Genomic DNA, 22770 nt, shown 5'->3' with positions numbered 1-22770 from the left:
CCCCTCCCCTGGCCTTTTGCCCAACTTTCTGTCTCCCCACAGCCCCTCTCTCCACTCTTAATTTGAATTTCTAAACTATGTTTACTGTGATGTGAAGAGAAGGCACATGACTCCACAACAGGGCACAGGCATGGCTCCCTTCCCCCCACAGAGGCTTGCAGGTGGCCATGGGCAGCCTGCCGCATCCAGCAGTGCCCTGCTCTTCCCGACAGGCCCCCATGTCCAGTCCCTGAACAGAGAGAGTGGCCAGGCCTCCACACCCTTCCCAGGAAGCCTGCCTCTCCCTGCCATGCTTTGGAAATTGGCACAAAGACATACACACAAGTGACACTCAGTTTAAACGTCTAAACTGCAGACCCCAGACATTGTTTATTTTATTTTTTGAAGGGTGGGGGAATGGAGAGAGGAAGAAAGAGATGAAGAATATGACATTTTAAGATTGTTTTAAAAAAAGAAAGAACTCCTAAATTAGCACATTATACCTCTGTCCTATGAAACATATCTTAAATGCCAATATTTATAGTTTCATTTGAATTTTCAAAACAGAAACTATTTCATACGATAGAAATATGCAGAATAATATAATCCCAGATAACCATCGTTCAAAGTTAATTATCATTACAATTTGGGTCATTTATTTCAGATATATTTCTTTCCTTTTTCTTTTTTTTTTTAGGAGCGCGCAGCTCACAGTGGCCCATGTGGGGATCGAACTGGCAACCTTGGTGTTATTAGCACCACGCTCTAACCAACTGAGCTAACCAGCCACCCATCAGATATATTTCTCAGAAATAAAATATCACTAATAGGGCCGACCTCCCTGCCACCCCTCTTCATAAGCCCTCAGTGTGCCCTGCAGGGCGGCCTGTCCTTCCATGGTGATGGCAGCCCCTCCCCCACACACTGCACGTTTAAACAGCACCAACGTGGCTGTTTGTAAAACTCCATCATTAGCGTCATCTTGTCTGCATCCTTCTTTTGTATCATTTTCCACCCAACTTTGTAGTCTGAGGGCTTATTCCTGTTGCTGCGAGTGGAGCTGCTTCCCGCACTTTCAGCCCCGTGGGGTTTCTGTTCATGAAATATGCCCGATTCTTTACCCGGGCCTCTCCTGACTGACATTCAGGTGTCCGGCCCTGCGCTCTGCAGACAATACCGCACGTGCTGTGCCTGGCATTTTCTCCTCCGTGGACAATGAGTCCAATTGTCGCAGGGTGTCAGGCTGTGGGCATCTCCTGCTCTTTCAGATATTGCCACATGTCTAACTTCCTCAGAGAGAGTGAAACTAGTGTGGCAGCGACAGAGAGCTAGCTGCCGAGTCTGCGTACCCTGGGCCTGGCTGGTGTCATCCAGTGGCTGTGAAGTGGTTTCTTGTATACTGTCTGGAGATTTCCCCATCACCAGTGAATGTGGGCATCTTTGGCACATGGCTTTTCCGGTTCTCATCTGTGCAGAGGGCCTGTGCCTATCCCTGACCCATTTTCCATTGGGTGTTTTGCCCTCACCCACTGACTGTCGGAATTCTGCGTGATTCTGCATAGCGGTCTTTGTCACTTGTAAGTGGTGCATATGTCTTCTCCTAGCGTCAGTGTCAGCGATTTATTTTCTTGTCAACTGAGGTTTTTACTTTTAATACGATCAGATTTGTCAAATATTTCTTTCTGCGGTCCCTGTTTTTTTCTTGTTTCTTTTCTTTTCTTTTTTTTTTAAACTTACTTTCCCTATCTATACAATCCTGGGTGTGTCAGAGTGTGCCTGAGAGTTCGGGGAGGGGAAGGATGGTGTGTGCGCCTGACTACATGCCACAGAATTGGTGGTGTGGGAGTGCTGTTTCGGGGGACACAAACCGAATTAAATGGTGCCAAAGGAGGTGAAACGTGGCCCCAGGCAAAAGCTCTAGAGAGCCTCGCTTGTTTCATAAAATTGTCAAAAGATTGGAGGAAACCTTCCTTCTCCAGTGTTTTCTTGCGAGCGAGGTGTCCTACCTGCTTCCGCCAGGACCGAGCGGCCTCCAGGGCGCGCTCACACCCGCTCACGCCGCGGCCACCTCGGAGGTACGCTCTGGTGTTTAAAACCGTGAACACAAAGCAATGGAGCAGCTGCCGGAGGGGAGGAGGCGGGGGTGAGGTAAGTTCTTCCAAAGACTGTCTTGCCGAAACACTTTTAAAAAAGAAAGAAAAACTGACAACTCTTCATCTGTTTCCACTCGCCCAGAAGAGCTGCCTCGGCACCGCGCGGACCTCGCTGGAAGCGTGTGTGCGCGCGTGTGTCTGCGTCGCTCTGTGTGCGGGTCAGTGCCTGCTGAGTGCGCCATGGAAAGGTGAAAAGGCTGAGCACTTCCAAACTTTTCCTTTCCAAACAACCGCGACGAAGAACAAGGCACTCAGGTCTTCGCTGCTTTGGGAACCGGTCTTCTGTGACTCCGATCCCTTAAAGGAACTCAGGCCTGTCCAGTCCCCGGCTGGTCCCCCTTCCTCCGTATCCTGGCGCTCCCCGGGCCGGGGCCGCGCGCCCCCACCCAGGCCCGGGCCTCCGATGCGAACCAGGAGTAAGCGGGACGGGGCAAGGGACTGGTGCGCGCGGGGCCATCGCGGCAGGGGGACCTTGACCAACGGGAGAAGGGAGGAGGCAGAGAGAAAGGGGCAGAGGACGGAGACCGAGGCTGCAAGATGTTGAGAAAAGGCAAGATGAAATTCTCCCGGCGCTGCGGGGAGACAGCCTTCAGGAGGCACGTCGGAGGCGGGGCATCGATGGAGAGACTGGGAGTTTTCCTGCCCACTGGAGGAAACCGGGAGGGACGAGTCAGCGAGGAACAGACCTCGCAGTAATTACGAGCTACAGAGTCAGGCACTTAAGCGGGGAGGAGCTGGAGAAGTGAGTGCGGGTCTAGGAACGTGCAACAGGAGCGCGCCGGCCGTCCCGGCACTCTGCGCCGCGCCACCCCAGGGGCCGCGCGAGCATCGGGGTCCTCTCCACGCGACCCGTGGCGCTCCCGGGACAGCCCAGGCCTTCAGGCCCGTTTGAAAACCCCTAGTTGAATCCCAGCTCAGGGCTCCAGGTCACGAGTGGCGGGGACCCTTCAGCCTGTGTGCGGTCCCCTGCGCGCGTGTTTTCCAGGCGCAAGTGGCAGCATCTAAAGCGAATTTGAGACCCTGGAGACACCGCTGCATCCGAAACCCTACCAAAGGTGATCATAGAATGCAGAGGGAGGAAACCACACTGGCAAGATCCTCACGTTCCATTTTGACTTAAACTTTGTACAATTTATAACTGCGTGCTTCGGTTTTCAGAAAAAAGAAAAAGGAGGGAAACTGCAAAGCCACACTTCCCGCTCTTCTGCCTTCTCTCACTCCCCCCACAAATAACCCCGGAGGCCTAGGGACTGGAGGGACCCTTCATTGGGAACGCAACTGGAATGTGCTTTGATACATTGAAACGACTTACATTTCTAAATGTCACTTCATGAATGTGAACCCATGTAAAGTGTGTACATCAATCTTAATTGACAAAAAAATTTACACACCCACAACTGGGAGTTATTTTCCCACCAACCTCTTAAAAACCCCAGCGAAGTCCACGGTAATAAGACAGGCGGAGATAATGATCGTGTTCGGCGTAGGTTTTACTCAAATGCCCCGGCATAATCTTCCCTCTTCCCGGAATTAAACCGACGCGGGAATGGGGTAGGTTGCGCTAGGGCGGGGGCGTCTGCCGCCCGTCGGTGGCCCGGGACAGCGCCGGGGCCACGGCTGCCGGGACCAGGCCGCAGCCGCGGGCCACAGCGCCCCCTCACCGGCCGCGCGCAGGACTTCCGGCCCGCGCCGCTCCCGGCCTCCCGGCTGCGCGAGAGCAGGAACCGGCCGCGTCTGCAGAGCGCCTGGAGAGCCCTGGATCCCGGGCCGCGTTTCTGGCGTCGCTCAGCTCTTGGCCTCACAGGAAACCCAGCTCGTTGAAATGCGCACGTCCACGCCGACGTGTTCTAAGTGCAGCAGCCACTGTTGGGACAAGAAACAAAAATGTGACAGTGTTAAACTCCCTTTTTTTCAATGCACACTTGGGAAGTGAGGGGACCCGCTGCAAATCTGAAAGTTCATATCGCCTAGCAGTTGTTGGAGGTGATCGTGGGGTCCAAGCAGTGGCTCGATTTGCCTCGCACGCCTGCTGGGTTCTCTTCCATTGCAGCTTGGAAGGCAACTGAAAAGATGCAGAAGCCAACTGCCCGACCCTCCCCGGCGCTACAGCCTCAGGACGCCCCTCCGCGCTCGTGAGCGACACATCCTGGTCTCTGCTCCCCCGAGCGGCGCTCCTTGCGGTGGCCGGAGACGCAGTGCCAGCGAATCCAGGCCACTCTCGCTGGAGGCTGCGCACCGAGCCGCTGCACGGAGCCTCGACACTTGCCGCGTGTTCTGTCGATTAATTTTTAAAAAGAAGACCAAGCCAACTTTAATCTAAGAAAAGGAAAAGTGATTTTTAAAAATCGGGGAGCTTTAAAGTGAAACGGAGTTATATATTCCGGCAACAATGCAGAGCGTAAGTTTTAATGTCTCTGCGTAGGCATTTTAATTTGCTACAGTCACTACCAATAAAAACGGCATGTAGTGCGATTCGACTGTTTAATAGTGCAAGGTAGACGGTTTTTATTAGTAGCAGGCAGCAGTGTGGAAAATTTAGATTTCAGTGGAGGAGTGTAATTGCTGGGAGGGGGAAACACACTCAGGAAGAGGCTGTCTTCAGAATCAGCAGCGCTGAGTAAAGCGGGGGGAGGGTAGGCAGTGTTCCTGGAGATGCAATGCACCCTGGGCAACTGGGAGACCCTCCAAAGCCACGTGCACTTGTCTGGTTAGATACTTAATTGATGTCAAAATCGAATAGATTCGCAGCATACGCTCCTGCTTCAAACTGGGGATGTTTTTGTAATAATTTGCTGTTTTCTTCTCTGCCCCTGGCAGAGATCAAGCCGGGGGTGGGTGTGAGAGGGAGGGCAGGGGGCGAGCCCCAGATGTTAATGAACCACAGCAGAAACTGGTCTTTAGAAATGGAAATTGCGAGGCCAGTCCTCCTTGGAGATAAACATTAGACCTGATTTTTTCACTTAAACTATTTAATTGGAAGCAAACGGAAAGGCTGCAATCTGATCCGCTGCTGTCTTTGTTTGTCACCCAAGTGGCGGGACTCATTTTCGGCTTCTTCCTGGCAGAATTCCCTCCAAAAGGACCAAAAATGTCACAGATCCTGCCACGGGCATGCTCCACGGGGCTGCTGAGGCCTCTTTCCTCTCTTTATCGCTTTCCTTTTTCATTCCACAATAATTGATTTAAAATATCGGCCCTGCAATGAATTCGGGCATCCCTCTTGGGGTCGAAGCCTATTGGAACGCCCCTGCTGGGTCCCTGCAGTGGCCCAGAGTGCGTGGGAAGTGGTGTGTATGTGTGTGGGGTAGTGGTGTGCTTGGCGCTGATGTGAAGGTTGCCGGGCTGTGGTTTGTGGGAAAAGTGATGGGGGGGGGGGAGCAAAGAGAGGCAGGAGAGGGAAGGCTGGTGAAGGACGATCAGTTTGGGGGCTACCTGGGGGTGGCAGCTGGTATAACTGCCTGCACCGCACCTACCAGGAGCGAGCGACAGGCCTGCAGACCAAGGAGGGCGGGTCCTCAAGTCCAACACTGCTATTTGAAACTGGTTGCCTTGGATCTGGGGAAAGACAAACGCCGCTGACTGCGCCTCGAAGGTTCCGCGTGTGACAAGGCCAGTGGCTGGAGCCTGTCCATCCCGCACCGTTTCCTCGCCCTGCGTCGGCGCGACCCCAATGGAACCGCGGTATATGAGGCTGTTCCCCCGGGCTGCAGAGCCAACAGGGCTGGGGTGTGGGGGGGGGGGCGTGAGGGTATAGGAGAGGTGTGGGGAGAGGACGAGGTGCAGGCCGGGGCTTCTACCTACGGCGTTCTCCCCCTACAGGTCACCCATGAGAGATGGCTTCGAGAGAAGGCACCTGTTGGGTGGGCGCCTCCCCCCCTACCCCCCGGGCCTGCACACAGCAGACTCCCTGTAGACACCCTGAGCCTGCCCATCCGTGATTCCCGCGCCGCCCCGGTCCTCTTCCGCGAGACTGGGGGGGGTAATGGGGAAGTGGGGGGGGGGGATTCGGGGGCTGGGGCCCCAGGGCGCGTTGTTGTGCATTTCCCCTCTAGGCCCCACGAGGCACCGCTCGAGACGCGTGTTACCTGAGTTACCTGCGCTGCCGACTGCGCTTGTGCCACCAGCCCTTTGCTGTCTCGTCCATCCCTAAGTGACAGCGAGGCTTCACGTCGTGCCAGAGGCAGTCTGTCCAGTGACGGTCATTTCCCTGAGTGCTTTACAACACAAATCCGAAAAGGAGTCAACTTATTAAAGCAAAATAAAACCCTTTTGGGGTGAAGCCCTGGCAGTGTGTGCTAAAACGTCCCCAACAACTGTAAGGGGGTAACGCCCAGGGACCGGGTTATCCATCACGGACTTAGGAGCAGAAGGCTCACCTCAGGGCCCTCCTGGCAGTTCGTACCGAAGGCGCCCCAGATACGGGCACGGCGGGGACAAGCTGGGCGGCGAGGGTCAGGCCACCAGACGCGAGGCCATGCTGGGCACCTCGCATAGTGAGGCAAAGTAGACCGAGGAAGGTGGAAGTGAGAGCCGCGCACGCCACCCCCAGGAGGACCTGGACCGCGAGTGCAACCAGCCCGACCCTCACCCCACATCGTCCCGTAGCTGCCCGCCCGGACGCTGGGGTCCCGCGCGCAGTCACCTGGGCCGGCCTGTTCGCGGCGAAGAGGGGCGCTCGGGCCGATCGTCCCTCAAGCGGACCAGCCCGGCCCGACTGCTGGCGGCCTCCGCCTAGTAGTCCTCGCGGGCCGAGCTGGGGGACCGGGCAGTGGCTGGATTGGGGTGGGGTGACCGGAGTGGGGTGAGGATGGTGGAGAGGGCGCGGGTGGGGGGTCGGCTGGGCGTACGTGCGAGTGGGAAGTGGTGCGCCGCGGGCCTGGCTGCCCTGCCGCCGGCCGCGGGTCGCAGGCTGGGGCCGCGCGAGAGGCGACTGCGCCACAAAAGCCTGCGCGTCCCTCCCTCTTCCTTCCTCCCCGCTCCCGCCTCCTTTTGCTCAGCCCTTCTCTCCCCTCCCTTCTTGGTTCCGTGCTCCTCCCCCGGCCGCAGCCTGGCAGCAGGAGTGGGCGGGGCCGGGAGGGGGCGGGCACCCGAATATGCAGATGAGCGCGTGACGGACAGCTCCGCGTTCCAATGTCCCTCGGAAACTCGAGCGCTCCTTCCTCAACTCCTCACTCGCGACTCCAGACTCCCCCAAACCCCGACCGCCGGCCTGGCGCGCGGCTGCGCCCACCGGCTCCGCGCTGCCGCCGCCCCTGCCTCGGCCCGCGGTCCTCGCGCCCGCCGCCGCGCCGCGCCCCGGCCGGGCGTGGATGGAGGGCGCCGCGCGCCCTGCCCGCTGCTCGGCGTGACGCGGGCCCCGCGCCCACCATGTCCTACCCGCAGGGCTACCTGTACCAGGCGCCCGGCTCGCTGGCGCTGTATTCTTGCCCGGCGTACGGCGCGTCGGCACTGGCAGCGCCGCGCAGCGAAGAGCTGGCGCGCTCCGCGTCGGGCTCGGCGTTCAGCCCCTACCCGGGCTCGGCGGCCTTCACCGCGCAAGCGGCCACCGGCTTCGGCAGCCCGCTGCAGTACTCGGCCGACGCCGCCGCCGCCGCAGGCTTCCCGTCTTACATGGTAACCGCGCGGGCGGGCGGGCGGGGGCGCGGGACACCCGGCCCGGGGACCCTCGTCGGGATTGCGAGAGGAGCGGGCCGAGGGGAACGTGCCGGGGGCGGTGGCTCAGCGGTCGCCAACTCTGGCCGCTGCGCCGCTGACGGGACACGAGGCCGCGGGGAGAGGCAAAGCCGCCGGCCGGCGATGTCCCTGAGCCCTGGCCGGGACCCGCGTCCCTTCGCCTCAGCTCCTGGGATCATTTAACCAAAGAGCCCGGAAAGTGCGGGTGCGCTGGGGTCGGGTTCTGTTCTGGTGTCCTTCGCTCGCGCACCGAAGCTTGGCGAGGGGTCCAGAGCGGGCCTGGGGCTCGCTACTGTTGGCGCGGGGCGCGAGGGTCGGCGCCACTGGGACCTCCGGGCGGCTGCCGGGCGCTTAGCTGCTGCTTGCAGGGCTTGGGGTGATCGGGTTGGGAGGCAGCGAAGCATCTGCCAGCGGCGCCCGGGCCCGTCTCAGCCCGCGGTTGTCTGGGTCTTAATCGGTCCCACAGGCCGTGCTTTCGAAAAAAGTGTCGGCGAGCGTGTGGCCCGCCAGTGCCGCCTCGGTCCCCTACGAACCGAGAGCAGCTCCAGTTTTCCGGACCTGGGGTCGGCCCGCGCGCCTGGGGTCTGCTGCTGGGCCCGGCGGCGGTGGCGGCAGCGCGTTGCGGGTGATTGAGGCCGTTTCGGGGGGTTGTGGACACAGCCCGCCCTCGGGGGAATTCCAGGGCAACGACTGTGTGGCTGGGGCCTCGGTGAAGGCTGCAAATGCCTCGAATTTAAACATTAAAGGCTGAATTAAAATGCTAATTACCGCGTATTTGAAGAATTCGAAACGGTGACTGGCTTCTGAGTTGCAAATTGGATTTGCCAGAGCTTTGGAACTGTGAATAGCGGAGCGGGGGTTCGGGGTGGTTTTTTAACCACGTAAGGGCGGGGTAAGGGGAGTAGGGGGGGCCGCAGCGCTTGAGAATCCAGAGAAATTTAGATATCAAGAAACTACCTGCGGGCCTGCATGTGCCTGGTGTTTCCGTGCACACGTATCCCGGCTCCGGGACTTTGGGGGGGGGGGGGAAGATAATGTTATTTTAGGAAAGTGAAATAGTTCAAAAATTCTAAAATAAAACTGCAATGCTTTTGGTGATCAACAGCTGTCCACTGCGTTTTTTCTGCTCTGCTGCCGCGGGAAGCGCGGCTCTGCCGGAGAGACTCGCGGTGGGAAAGGCGGCGGCGGGCGGGCCGAGGGGTCGTCTTTGGGCTGTTGCCTGCCCGATCCCCGCGCACCCCACTCACCAGGCTCTTGTCGGTTCCAGGGCGCGCCCTACGACGCGCACACAACTGGGATGACGGGTGCCATCAGCTACCACCCGTACGGCAGTGCGGCCTACCCATACCAGCTCAACGATCCGGCGTACCGCAAGAACGCCACGCGCGATGCCACGGCCACGCTCAAGGCCTGGCTCAACGAGCACCGCAAGAACCCGTACCCCACGAAGGGCGAGAAGATCATGCTGGCCATCATCACCAAGATGACCCTCACGCAGGTCTCCACCTGGTTCGCCAACGCGCGCCGGCGCCTCAAGAAGGAGAACAAGATGACCTGGGCCCCGAGGAACAAAAGCGAGGACGAGGACGAGGATGAAGGTGACGCCTCCAGGAGCAAGGAGAGTCCCGACAAGGCGCAGGAGGGCACAGAGACTTCGGCTGAGGACGAAGGTGAGCGGGGCCGCTGCTGGCGCGAGGTCGCGGGGAACTTTCTCCCCAGGCGGGGCCCAGAGCTGAGGGCGGGGAGGACGCTGCCTGGCCGACAGCCCAGCTTCCAGCCTGGAGCCCAGGCCGCCTAGCAGAGCACAGGCCCAGCGACAACTCGGGCGCTTCCCGGGGAGGGCATGCTCCCCCTAGGCCGCGGCTGGGGCTGGGTGGAGGTGAGGAATCTCATGGGGAGGGCCTGGTGCGCCTAGACGTGGGACGGAGGGGCCTTGGGTGCCCGCGCTGTCCCACGTGCCACAGACGGTGCCCGCACTCCTGCAGGGATCAGCCTGCATGTCGACTCACTCACGGATCACTCGTGCTCAGCCGAGTCAGATGGGGAGAAGCTGCCTTGCCGGGCCGGGGACCCCCTGTGCGAATCCGGCTCGGAATGCAAGGATAAGTACGACGACCTGGAGGATGACGAGGACGACGAGGAGGATGGCGAGCGGGACCTGGCGCCGCCCAAGGCCGTGACCTCGTCACCGCTCACCGGCGTGGAGGCGCCACTGCTGAGCCCCCCGCCCGAGGCCGCGCCACGCGGCGGCGGCAAGACGCCCCTGGGCAGCCGGACGTCGCCGGGCGCGCCACAGCCAGCCAGCAAGCCCAAGCTGTGGTCTCTGGCCGAGATCGCCACGTCGGACCTCAAGCAGCCGAGCCTGGGCCCGGGCTGCGCGCCGCCGGGGCTGCCGGCGGCCGCCGCGCCCGCCTCGTCCGGAGCGCCGCCGGGTGGGTCGCCCTACTCCGCGTCGCCGCTGCTCGGCCGCCACCTCTACTACACGTCGCCCTTCTATAGCAACTACACAAACTACGGGAACTTGAACGCGGCGCTGCAGGGCCAGGGGCTCCTGCGCTACAACACGGCGGCCGCGGGCCCCGGAGAAGCGCTGCATACGGCGCCCAAGGCGGCCAGCGACGCGGGCAAGGCGGGCACACACCCGCTGGAGCCCCACTACCGGCCCCCGGGCGGCGGCTACGAGCCCAAGAAAGGTAGGCTGCTGCGGCCGCGGGTCCTCGGGGAGGGAGAGCCCGCGGGGTCCCGCTAGTCCGCACTCCTGGGAAACGTGGGGAATGGGCCCGGAGACCCACGCTATGGTAATGCAGGGGGGACCTTTGCCACTAAAGGAAAAACCGAAAAAGACAGAATGCACCACCTTTTGACTAAAATTTAGGAGACGTGAAGGGGGTGAGGAGGGCAAGGCTCTCCTTGCCTTGCGAGGAGGCCTGCTCCATTATTATTTCCTGCTTATTGTACTTACTATCACCACCACCCCCATCAGGCTGTTGGAGTTTTGGCCCGCGAAAACGGCCACAAAATGCAAATTACACTTTCTCCCGCTGATTGAGCTGCAGCTTCCGGGCGTCCTGTTGGTCAATAGTCTCAGCTGACTCTCCTTTTCTGCCCGTGGCCTGGAGGAAACAAAACGTTCTCCTGACTCCCAGAGGCCTTAGTTCTTCAAAACAGAAAACCAGAGCGTTTTTCCTCTCTTTCCCTTTCTCTATGTTGCCTCTGTTGCTCATAATTCAGGCTTGAGCTGATAAAACGAGCTCAAGGGGGAAAGAAAATGAGAAATAGGAAATGTGACCAAATCTGTCTCAGACAGCGGTGGTGGAGACTGTCAGGTTCCCTAACTGTTTGCCCCAGCATGCGGGGAGCCAGCATGCCTGGGTGTGTGGGTGGTGTCTGTGCCGTAGCCTGGGAGACCGGGGCTGTGGGGTCGGTTCTCACTAACTGCCCCCTCCCCTGACAGATGCCAGTGAGGGCTGCACCGTGGTCGGTGGGGGCGTCCAGCCCTACCTATAGAGGGCCGAGCACAGCAATGCAAGTAAGTGGGCACCCTGGTGTTTCTGCCCACCCTGGGGGAGCCTCCCTGCACCTGCACGTTCAACTCTCTTAATGTGTATTTCTTGCTTCTTGTCATGGGATCTGAAGACGGAGCATTGCAATCTTCTTGGTCTTTTTTTCTTTAAGTGGGAGAGTATGTGTTCTCTCTTCTAGAGTCCCTCTTTTTTGCTCAAGTCCTGCTTTGAAGAATCACTCCTTCACTGGAGTGAATACACACACACACACACACACACACACACACACACACACACACACTCTTCTCTCAATCTGGGGATTCCTGTGCAATAGGGAGCTGTTTTTACCACACTAGACACAGAATAAGCAGACACTTGCATTGATGAGCTAGGGCTACCGAAACTTGGATCTCAGAAGCAGTTCTAGGCAATATTTGCAGAGTCAAAGAGACGAGAAGCGCTGGTTTTTTATCAGGCCTGTCCCGCTGACCCCCATGTCCAGACGGACTAGATAGGACCCTGCAGTTTCTCTGGCTACAGCAGTATTTCAAAAAACACCTATTTTACAACTAGGCAAAATTACTAATCACACATCTTGATGTCAGGAAAGAGGCGGAACCATTTCAGATTGACTCATTTTTATAATGTGATGATCTTGGTGTGGAACTGAAGGATTTGGGATGATTTGGTTTTTTCCTTGGTCCACAGGTAGGTGTCACAATTGCTTTGGAAAAAAAGTCAGCAGGCCATTCTCTTCCCAAGTTCATAAATATACAGATACTATAAAAAGCCGCTCTCTCAACTCCCACCGCATCTCGTGCCACTGTAAAGGAAGGAGCCACAGAGCACTGTCACCCCACAATCTAACGGAGCAGACTTTTGTTGGATATGCGTGAATTTGTTGGCATAGTATAGCTTCCCCAATGTATGTGTGACTTTTGAAAACAATCTTTTTTCTCAGGATATCTTGAATTGATCACTTCATTGCCACGGTATATATTCTATAGGTGTGATAGGATTTACTGTAAAATTTATTTGTAAAAGATGTACACAGTAGAAATAAAACGTGATTGAAGAACTTGAGTACTTAAGAAGTGGAAACAAATTTGATATTTATTTTTATAATGATATAAAGCTTCTAGTAATTTATGCAAGTTGTATTGCAATGGAATCTAAACTTTTTGTAAATAAATTCTGCCTGGTTTTTATTTGAACATTGCTGGTTATACAATCTTTGTTGGTTGTTTAACAATAATTCTTTACTAATTTATATCTTAAATTGTAAATAAAAACAGACTAGACTACAATAATATGGTGTTCGGGGCTCCTTTTTCAGAGATGAGTGATTTGGGGAGAGACCTAGTGATGATGGCAGCCCCTCCCCCCAGGTGATCTGACCTCAGGCTTTTTAATGAAAATGTGTGAAACAATCTTCCCCTTCTGCTCATTTAAAAAAAAAAAGGCAGATGGAAGAGAAATACAAGTGATTTTCGATTATTTATATGCACATGTATTGCAAGAAAATTAAAATTTTGTGTTCTGAATATGCAAATTTCTTGTTAGTGTAAATTTTTTAAAAGTTGGCAAAATAAGATGACCTTATGCCCCATGCAGTAGAATCCATTTAATATTTATTTCTGAGGCTGGCTTATTGAACCTCTTCAGGAAACTGGAAAATTGTGATAACATGGGTAATATAGTTACACCCCCCACCATAAATGACTGATAGAAATAATTGTTTATTTTAAAGCCTGAATTATCCAAATTAGCATAGATTATTCAGATTTATTGAGTGACTTCTTAACTCTCCATTTCATATAACTCACATTAAACACAAGAGGAAAACCTGGGAGATTTATTTTCCTCCCCGTGGCCCTCACCTTTACCCTGGGGGAAAGAAAAGTTTCACACCCCTTAGACTATTGCCTCGTTACCATGTTACTCATTATCTAATTATAGGACAAGTCTAGAATTTGTAGTCAAGTAACATATTTCCTTTGATTAGTATCATAAAACCAGCAAACCTGTCACTTTAATTTTCAGCAAAATTATATGGATATCCATATAATATAATTTCAGAAAAGAAATGAACAATCATTTATTTCCTCTCCAAAGATAAATGGAGTGAATATAACTTACGGTTATAAAACAAGAATAATAGCTTCTCAGAGTGCCCTTTAATCAATCACACACTTACTTTTCAAGAGGTTCATCTGTTTTATACCGTGATTAATAATGCTGCAGCATGAGCACATTATTGCATCCCAGCGGGGGTCGTCCCGGATGCTTTTAGCCGCTTTGGAATGGTCAGTTGGGGTTCATTATGGGCTGATATTGAACAATTTATAAAATCTTGTCTAAACATCTGCCAGCTCCGATAGGCTGATGTGTCTGAGGATGGGAAATTGCTGGACCAGTTGATATTGACAAACGGGTCTCTCTCCAGTGGCTTTTTGTGCCTTAGAAATTAGTGGTCTTTTGCTGGGGTCTTGTTAGAAAGGGTATTTGAAAGTAATCTTAGGTACTTGAGGCAAAGCCAGGGGGCTGTGAACTGGACACAGAGGAAGGCCGGGGGGAGGAGCGATTGTGGTTTGCCTGCAGAGAAAACGCAGAACGGGCTTTCGGCTTTCTATGACTTCTTGGGCATTTTGTTGGTTTTTGAGTCCATAAGCATTTGGAGGTCTGACACCGTGAATCTTGGGGGGTAGGGAACTATTTTTCTCCCTTCCTGCTCCCCCAGTAATAGACACAGAAATGTTTGGAGCTGAGCTCTCTCAGAGACAGAGAAGGCTGTTCACATGGGAGCCTGGCCGCTCTGTGGCAGCCTGTCTGCAAGAAAACAAATGCCAGTCTGTGGAAGTCAAAGGGAGCTGGGAGCTCCTTCGCTTGTTTTTGTTTTAGACATAATACCTCATCCAATTTCGGGGAAGATAAGGACTTTCCCCTCCAGAGAGCATTTTCGATTGCAATATGAAGGTGTTAAGTAGTTTGCTTTTATTAATATTAGCCATATTTTCTGAATCAGCAGGAGTGCACACTGCACGTGGCAGCAACGTCTCTGTTATGCGTAATATTATAATCTGAGTATTTTGAAGACTAAGGTGAAATGGATGAAAGTTAACAATATTTAACAAATGAAACACTGAGAGACCACACAGCCTAATTAAGATACAGCACTGAAGACACTCCATCTCAAAGTGTGGAGTGCGGGACTAGGAAAGCCAAGCAAAAATTGATCTCGGTGCATATGTTCAGAAACTGGAGCCTGGATAAAAGCCGCCTGCGTTTGGAACAGAAGATTGTGTTACCTGGACATGTGATACGTCCCCCCATGCAGGCACACACCCCAGACAGACCCCGCTCCCGGGGACAACGTGCACCTTTCAGTTGGTGAAAACTCAAAGCAGCTCAGGAGATTAGCCCCGGCTAACGAATCTTCTTTGATGTTTATATGCCAACAAATTATCAGAGATTTCCATAACTTACCCTCCCTGCCTCCTGACCTGGGTTTCTTTCTGGAGAACTTAATTTTTAAATATACACTAAGAACATAAAACCTGCAGGTGTTTAGAGGGATCTTTTGAAAGAAATGCAGCGTGATTTGCGGGCTCTCCTCCGTGCATATCCTTAGTTAAGCTGAAGGAGGAAAGGGGAAGGAGGTATCCTTCATTGGGGAAGGAGGCTAATGGGGTCTGATTTTTATTTTTACTTTAAAATCTAATTAATCAAAAATTAAGTCTCCGGCCACGATAGCCGTGTGCATTTGTTCCCGGGCGAGAGGACATGGGACACCCAGAGCCACCTGAGCGGGCGCGGGGCGCGCTGGGGGCTTTGGCCTTGAGGCTGGGTGCAGGTCTAGGCGCGCTCCGGCTCCGCGGCCCCGCTGCCCTCCGCGGCCCCGGGGTTCATTAGAGCTGATTTATCGGAATTCGCGCTTTAATCTCAGGTGGGCCCCGGGGCTGGGCGCTGCCGAAAGCACCTGGAGCGCTTGCCCGGCGGCCGCTGCCTCCCGCGCCCGTCAAATGTCAACATTTGTTCCCAATAAAAGAGTTATTGTTTCTGCAAAGCCGCCCAGCCACAGCCTTTGAAACTTGAAAAGAACTTCATCCACCTTTGTCTGACGGAGGCAGGAGGGGCGGAGCGGAGGGAGAGGACTGGAGCCGGAGCGCGCAGCCTGGGGCCTTAGGGGCGCCTGCCTGCACCCCCTCGCCGGCGGCCACCCGGGCTCATTCTGGAGGTGAGAGAGGTCGGTGTCTGCTCGGGACGGTGTTCTGCATGCGCTTATCAGGTGTCTGCAGCCTGCACGGTGCGAACCACTGGAAAAAACTCAGGAGTGGAATAGTCTTGCGCAAAACCCGCGTGCGTTTTGGGGTCATTTAAAATTGCATTAAACTGTTTATGAAAGAGTAAAGCGGACATTTCTTTTTTAACGTTACAGAATAAATGTGCCCTAACCTTCCACTGCTAGAGTCGGTAAGCAGACACCAGTTTGAAAAAAAAAAAAAAAATCATTCCAAACCAATTTCTCTTTTCAGTCAGTGGTAACCCTTTGCAAATGTAAATAATACACTCGATTTTTAGGTTTCCTCCAAGTAACAGTATACCGTGATTATCCACCATATAATTTCTCTGTAGTTACCCAGTGCATTGAAAACCCCAAGGAAAACATTCATTTTGACTCCAAATTAAGGATGAGCAGATCTATTAAATATGTTTTTAACTACTTTTACAAAAAAACACACCAAAAAGCAAAAAAAACCTAAAACCATTTTAAACATTTAAAAAACGTGTTAACCCAAGAGGCAATCTTGGAAACAATACACAATCTTCTGTGGCATGTGGATATTGCGATTAACATCATTTGAATGTCTACAAATTGCAAAGGGGACATGTCCCTTTGATGTAGTTTCAAACCTTTATGTAAGTGACAAATCCCTACAGATATTTTAAAGGCTTATTATAAGAAGTAATCTATGACAATATAATTTTCCACTTGCTGAAAATTACTTTCTATTGGCCATAAAAAGCACTCGCCAGCCCTTCCCTTTGGTGTGGCTGGAACGCTAGGGAACTGGGATTTGATGATAATGCGTTTGGACATCACCCATTGGGAGACCAGGGAGAAAAAACTTTAACCCCCGTTTTAAGGTGCAAACACCCCATTTGCATGTCTCACTCTGCTTATATCACTGTGTCTCCTGCAGAGGGAGGGATGGGCTCCACACAAAACAGGCTGTGTTCCCTCTGTTGAGAGAGAGCAGAGCGTTCTCCCTCTTTCTAAGAAAGATAGAAATTGAAGATGTTACAAAGGAGGATTATTATACTGGTAATATAATAAAAATGGAATGAGTTATGAAATCTCTGTCGTCTGTTCTTTGCAATCCCAGGTACAAGGAAAGAGGAAGAATGTTTTTGTTTGTTTAAGTCTGGCCCCAAGATAATAAGGGAAAGTTTTTTGTTTTTTGTTTTTTTTTAAAGATGTCCCAAAGCAACTTTGTTCCATATGGAACTGAAGACAAATTAAATCTAATATTCTTAAGGAAGCGACGTGAGCTTTGGGGCCTCCTCCCCATGGGAGCAGAGTCGACCTTCATAGGAAATGCCCACAGGGAAGAAACAAAACACAAGCGACGCAAGCCGTAGCATTTTTTTGTGGGGAGATAAATTGACAATTTATTGTGTGTAACTCCTGATCAATTATTAATCATTACTGTCAACAACAGGGTTATAATTACCTTTGGTTATTTTCAGGAATATTTATTTTTTCATTTCTCTGATGCTGTAATTAGCTGAGTAATGCATCCAAAGACCAGGCTCCCTCCGCCCCTCCTTTTTGGTGACCTTTAGGGAAAACACATTCACCCTCCAGTTCTCAGAAACCCCCTCCCTGTCTGCAGTCTACTACAGGGCACCTTTTTTTTCCTGCCATAAATAATGATTCCAGAGGAAAAGGGGAAAATGACAAACAAATAGAGCGCAGCTGGAATTAATAAGGTGATCAAAGTTAGTGGGGCTGGGGCTGCTCGCTGCAGCCGCAGGTCTGAGGCCCCGAAAGGTGCGGGCAGCTCTTGCCTTCCCCTCAAGATCAAGGGAAGGGCAAAGTGGACATTTAACCCGTGACATCTTCGAACAGGGGAGAACCCGTGCTACTCCGGCCGCGCGGGCGGCCTGGCCTGGGGAGGGAAGGGCGCTGAGCCTGTGCCCAGCACCCGTGCGGGTACGGCGCGCGTGCACCGGCTCCCGCACCACACCTTCCGCCCAGGGGCGGAATGGAGGGAGTCCTTGGCCCTGAAAGGTTGAGAGGTGAGTTAGAGGGTTCGGTGGGGACGAGTGGGTGGCCCGGAAGGCGGGGAAGGCCGACTGGTACCCGAGGAGCGTGGAGGAGAGAGGCAGTGGCTGCCCCGCCGAAGCTTCTAGGCAGCGGAAGGAAGACCGTGGTTGTCGCCGCGGTCGCCCTGCGCCTTCTGAACCCCGGCGGCCCTGGGCGAAGGTACGCGAGCCGGAGGCGCCGGCCGACCCCAATGGGCCTGCTCCGGCCCGCGTTGTCCTGGGGACCCTGGGGCCCGAAGCCCGTGAGGCACGGAAAGCCCCACAAACGTCGGTTCCGAGCACGCCTGTTTTGCTCTAGCACAACAGGGAACTGTTTTTCCACCCTCGCCAGTCCCCTGGGCCGGCGGAGCTAGGGGCACCCTCCAGCGGATGCCCCCAGAACCATTTCTGTCCCGCGTGCGCCAGCGCAGCGCCGCCACGTGTGCGCTGTGTTGCTCACATCGAGGCCCTGAAAGGAAGCGACCTGGACTTAGGCGGGTGACCAGAGCAGCAGCACCCCAAGGGAGCGTGGGCCGCCTGCTCCCGTCCCCGCGAAGTCGTGGCTGGAAGCCCTTGGCAGAGGGGGGGAAGGGGAGGGGGGCGGGGGCGCGGAGGAGTGGGCAGAGCACGACCCCCCCCCCCAATCTCCCCACTAGGAGGCTGTGCCCCACACCCCCACGGCCCGGGAGGCCCAGGTTCAGCCGCCTGCTGACGTCTCCCGCCACTTCCGGGCCCCCATCCCTAGGAAAGCAGAGGGGTCCCAGGTCCTCAAGCTCCCGCCGCCGCCGACCAGCCTGCAGGACGGAGCGACGACCCGGAGGAGGCCCCACTCCGGGCGGGCCCCACTCCGGCTTCCCTTACCCCAGGTCCTGGCCCCGGGCAGGCTCCACTCAGTGTCGCCTTCTCCGGCCCACTCCGGAGGCCTCCTCTCCGCAAGCCTCCTCTTCTCCCCCGCCTGTCGCCTTGCTCCCCCAGGGCAGGCTCGGGGTGGCGGTGACTGCACCTCCCCCGCGCTGGCGGGGGAGCCGGCCCGGCGCCGCGCGGCTGCTGTGCGGCGGGGGTGCCTGCGGAGCCTCGGTAGCGAACCGAAAGCGCGGCCTATTCTAGTTTGGGAGATGGAGGGTCGGCCAGGTCGGCGGGGCAGTTCTGCGCGGCCCCGCAGCGCCCAGCCTCCCGCTTTTTCCTAGCTCCCTTCCTTTCCGGGTTCCCGCCTCCGCGCACCCCGTTCGGTGGAGCTGGCCGCGGGACCCCACACTCGCGCAGCTGCCGGTCGCCCTGGCCCCGCGCTGGCCGCGGATGGCCCCGAGGGATGCGGTGACCACAGGAGCCGCGTGGACCCGGGCGCGCCGCGGGCCTTCCGGGACTACTTTGGACAAATGAATCGAGGGCCCCAAGGGGCGCGCTATTGAGCCGCGGGCGTCTTCGCATGACTCCCCGCAGGCGAGTCGCCAGCGAAGTTTCTCTTTTATAGTAAAATTTCTGGATAAGTGAGGGTTTTACAGGCCCGACAACGACAATGTCTTCGTCTTGGCACACTCCTCCTTACCCCAGCGATTCTCTGAAAGAACGGGCTGGAGGGCTGGCTGGAGGTGGTGTCTGAGCCAATGTGGCGGCGGCGGAGTCCGCCGCCCCGCTGGGAGCGCCTTCGAGGCTCCGGGTTGCTGGGTTCCATCCTGCGACAGCCCTGCTGAGCAAACAGGTCGCAGTGTCAAGAAAGGTTTCCTCACCCTTTCCTTTTTGGGGTCCATGTCAGCAGACCTGGTCCTCGTTCTCCAGCGGCCGCTGGCGGCTTTGACTTGGGCGCTCAGACCTGGTAGCTTAGGGGTGGGACCCTAGGAGCCATGGCCTCAAGCAGGTGGAGAGAGAGTCCCCTGGCCCAAAACCTACAGGAGGCACCGGAGGCTGCGCAGGAGGCCCTGGGACTGGGGGCAGGTGAGAGTCTGATGGGGGAGGTGGTGGACTTTGTAACCTGGGGTTTGGGGCCCTGTTGTTGGTATGGAGGAAGCTGTGGCCCTAGGTGACCTCAGCCCCATCCTCCCAGCCACCAGCACCTAACCCTAACTGGACCCTGAAAGTCCCTACAGCCAGATGCAGATATGGGGGACCGGTGGGTGGCCTGAAGGCCCCTTGGCCCAAATGCAGGGGGCACATCAGGCTCCTAGCTTACCCAGTGATGATGTCGGTTTATTTAAATAGAGGCTCAGGCCGGCTCCAGTTTTATTCTTCTGGGCTGTCAAGCGGTGGGAAAACAGTTTGTTTTATAGTGTCTGTGATACTCAGCCCCTCAGATGAAAGTGCCCCTGGTCGCCATGGGCTCCGATATAAACAGGGGTTCCTGGAAGGGCCTAACCCTGTGTGGAGCCTTACCTTGGCAGGCCTGTCTAGGGGTGGGGGGGCAGGTATGGAGGTCCTGCTCAAGGCCGAAGACAGAGACTGTTTGTTTAACATTCCCTTTGGGATGGATTTTTAAATAAAGGTAGGGACTGAGTTAAGGCTGTGCTTTGAAAGAAGAAAAAGGCAACCTGCAGGAGACAGCCCCACACAGGAGCTACACTGTAAACAACTTTCTGACTTCTGATCTTTAAGTAGCAGCAAAACATGTGATCAGGTGCACAGTGCAAACTGGGAGAAAATCAGTGATGGTCCTAAATATCAGGGGGTTAGGAGGCTCAGAGTCGCACGCATTTCTGGTGCTGGCCGATTCGCAGGAGCACTGGAACGCTGGCGTAGGATGCTTGGGGGCAGGTGCTGGCTACTACGTTGGATCGTCACCTGGAGTGTGTCCCACGTGCCATGGAGTTGAGCTCCGTACAGGCTCACACTCCTTGGTGGCCTCCTTGGCCTGGCCCCATCCTGTCCTCTGGACAGTGGTCCTGCAAAGCGACAGTCCATGCACTCTGAAGGTGGACACTTCTGGGCAGGGGAGCCCCAGACAGGGTGATGCATGAAGGTGACCTCCACGACCTCGGGACAAGACTGTCCTGGTATGGCTCCCTGGGTGGCTCTCCCCCCATAGCCCACCTCCAGGCATCACTGCCCACTGCCCGGGTGGGCTCACTCACAGACCTCCCTGGGCTTGAGGCCCAGAGATGTCCACTTGGGGCCAGGCCAAGAAGACAAATGATGGCCACACTGTGTGTCTGAACAGTGAACGTGGCAAATCAGGCTTATTAACTGCTCACTACGATATGCTTTATGCTTCTACCTTGGAAAACATACCTTCTAATGACAATCACGAAATATGGCTAGAGCTGCTTTGTGTGGAAATCGTCAGGCCATGGGAAAGGACAAAATTTAATGGTTACTGTGCATGTCCATTCTGAGGGGTGGCAATGCTTGGATTTGTAATAAAATGACAACAGCATACTTCATAAATTACACATTTATGCTATCGAGTTTTTCTTGTCTTCTCTTGAGCAGAATCACTCCTTGTCTTAGGTAATCAAGATTTTTATATAATTTGTTTCACTGACAATAATGATTCAACAATTAAAAAGCAATTGTATTCAAAGTGTGGATCAAATGTATTTTCAACAGAAACTGTACGGTGAACCTGATGTAAGAAATAAAAATGACCAACTTGGTTTTTGTTTTCCAAAACATATTATTTCTTCAAAAATATTCCAAGCTAGCTATTAAAATTTAAAGGCAAAATACACATACTTTATAAATGTCAAATTTTTAAATAACAACTTTAAAGCTGCATTGTTTTAATATCTAAACTTTGATCCCCGACAGGGAGAGGCCTGCGGAACCCCGCAGAGGGAGGTGAGGTGCTGGAGCGGCGTGAGTAGGCAGTCCTGGGTCTGGCCCTGGGCTCTGCGGCACTCACTCCACTAGGGCCCAGCAGAGAGCAAGCTCACTGTCATCTGGTCATCAGTGCCAGCCTCCTTCTGCCCTCCTGCGTGTGGGAAGCCACGTCACCGCGATGGGAAGAGTAAGTGCCAGGGTTTGGCAGGGGCCTTCAGGGCAAGACTGAGAAGGTGGTGTCAAGGTCACTGGAGGTTGAACATCAGTGGATGTGAGCTGGGTGGGCTACAGGGCAATTTCAGATAGTCTGAGGCCAAGGCACAGAGAAGACCCAATACTGCCCTGAAAGGTGGAAGGGCCAGGTGGAGAAGGCCCGTCGTGGACCCTTTTCCTTGGAGATCAACAGCTCTTGGCCTGGACGCAGTCCAGCCATACTCAGGAGTGCCCTTTGCGACAGTCAAGGCTTCTCAGTTCTGGGTCCCCGTCTCCCAGGATGACCCAGCACCACTGGCTCTGCAGGTGCCCCTGTCACCAGCTCACCAGAGGTGTGATTCCAAAACCCCCCCCCCGGGAGCCAAATCCTCACTTTCCTGCTGACTTCACACACAGAGCTGGACCCTGCGCACATGTTTTCCTGCTCACGTCATATAAAAAGATCAAATATTAGCACTTCTATGTCTTGTGTGTTTGTTTTTTTATAGACTTTGTATTTTAGAGCAGTTTTAAGGTTACGGAGAAACTGCACAGCAAGTCCAGAGACCCCTGCTCTGTCCCCTCTTATTTACGTCTTGCATTAGTGTTTGCATTTGTTACAATTGATGAGTCAATCGTGACCCAGCATTAACTCAAGTCCAGAGTTTCCGTTGGGTTTCATTCTTTTGTTGCACAGTCTGTGGGTTTTGACACATGAACAATGTCATGATGCTTAATTTTATACAGCACAACGACAGTCTTCTTCCTGATCTCAGAGCTGTCCCTCCGATGTCTGAGAGAAAGACTAGATCCTACCAATAAGTAAGTACAATGAAAGTGTACAGTGAAGCCATGAATGCATGTGTTCAAACATATAAGTACATGAAACACACAGTCGCCAAACAGAATGCTTGACATCTAGTTACATTTCAATTGTTTCATAAACAACTGACAAACTTTGTAGTGTAAGTGTGTGTCATAGAGTATTTAGGACACACTCTAAAGCGTGTCATTGGTTATATGAATTTCAAATGTGAGTCGGAGTTCTTTATTTTTATTTGCTAAATCTGGTAACCCTAACATTGATGAGACACATTAAAAAACATTTGTCAAGTGAAGCTTTTTTTCTTATATGGCTGGGAACAGAGGAGCGTGGGAGGGAGGCAGCAAGGCAAAATCCACACAACGAAAGTAGGTGAATATTCATGGCT

The 22770-nt window shown here is 54.3% G+C and overlaps 1 protein-coding gene and 3 long non-coding RNA genes across 6 annotated transcripts; 3 read left to right on the top strand and 1 right to left on the bottom strand.

Annotated features, from left to right (window-relative positions):
• Positions 1 to 3604: 3604 nt before the first annotated feature.
• On the bottom strand, positions 3605 to 7118 carry LOC109453570 (uncharacterized). Of its 2 annotated transcripts, none has more exons than XR_016020588.1 (4): positions 6775 to 7118; positions 6218 to 6346; positions 5606 to 5687; positions 3605 to 3995 (listed from the first exon to the last, which is right to left on the bottom strand). It is a non-coding gene; the product is annotated as an uncharacterized LOC109453570 (long non-coding RNA). The 2 variants fall into 2 exon arrangements; XR_012495203.2 differs by having other exon boundaries at positions 6227 to 6346; positions 6775 to 7109.
• On the top strand, positions 5621 to 6411 carry LOC141570741 (uncharacterized). Its single transcript, XR_012495204.2, has 2 exons — positions 5621 to 5813; positions 5952 to 6411. It is a non-coding gene; the product is annotated as an uncharacterized LOC141570741 (long non-coding RNA).
• Positions 7119 to 7283: 165 nt separating the features above from the next.
• On the top strand, positions 7284 to 16045 carry IRX2 (iroquois homeobox 2). Its single transcript, XM_074329111.2, has 5 exons — positions 7284 to 7745; positions 9073 to 9475; positions 9791 to 10498; positions 11260 to 11334; positions 12017 to 16045. Exons 1-4 carry the CDS (start codon positions 7500 to 7502, stop codon positions 11310 to 11312), a joined length of 1410 nt encoding a protein of 469 aa, XP_074185212.1. The 5' UTR covers positions 7284 to 7499; the 3' UTR covers positions 11313 to 11334; positions 12017 to 16045.
• A 1470-nt stretch (positions 16046 to 17515) lies between these two features.
• On the top strand, positions 17516 to 22036 carry LOC141570742 (uncharacterized). Of its 2 annotated transcripts, none has more exons than XR_016020589.1 (2): positions 17516 to 17611; positions 21356 to 22036. It is a non-coding gene; the product is annotated as an uncharacterized LOC141570742 (long non-coding RNA). The 2 variants fall into 2 exon arrangements; XR_012495205.2 differs by lacking the exon at positions 17516 to 17611 and adding an exon at positions 18972 to 19549.
• The last annotated feature ends 734 nt before the right edge of the window (positions 22037 to 22770 follow it).

Source organism: Rhinolophus sinicus, chromosome 3 (genome assembly GCF_057876585.1).
Source record: "Rhinolophus sinicus isolate RSI-liver-muscle chromosome 3, RSI-T2T, whole genome shotgun sequence".
Classification (NCBI taxonomy): domain Eukaryota; kingdom Metazoa; phylum Chordata; class Mammalia; order Chiroptera; family Rhinolophidae; genus Rhinolophus; species Rhinolophus sinicus.
The sequence above is the reverse complement of the archived record's forward strand: the minus strand, read 5'-3'. Positions and strand labels throughout refer to the sequence as shown.

Excerpts from the sequence above, each read along its gene's own strand:
- IRX2 (XM_074329111.2), top strand. The coding sequence starts at position 7,500 with ATGTCCTACCCGCAGGGCTACCTGTACCAGGCGCCCGGCTCGCTGGCG. Across the intron at positions 7,746-9,072 it reads CAGGCTTCCCGTCTTACATG|GGCGCGCCCTACGACGCGCA; the intron begins GTAACCGCGCGG and ends TGTCGGTTCCAG. Across the intron at positions 9,476-9,790 it reads GACTTCGGCTGAGGACGAAG|GGATCAGCCTGCATGTCGAC; the intron begins GTGAGCGGGGCC and ends GCACTCCTGCAG.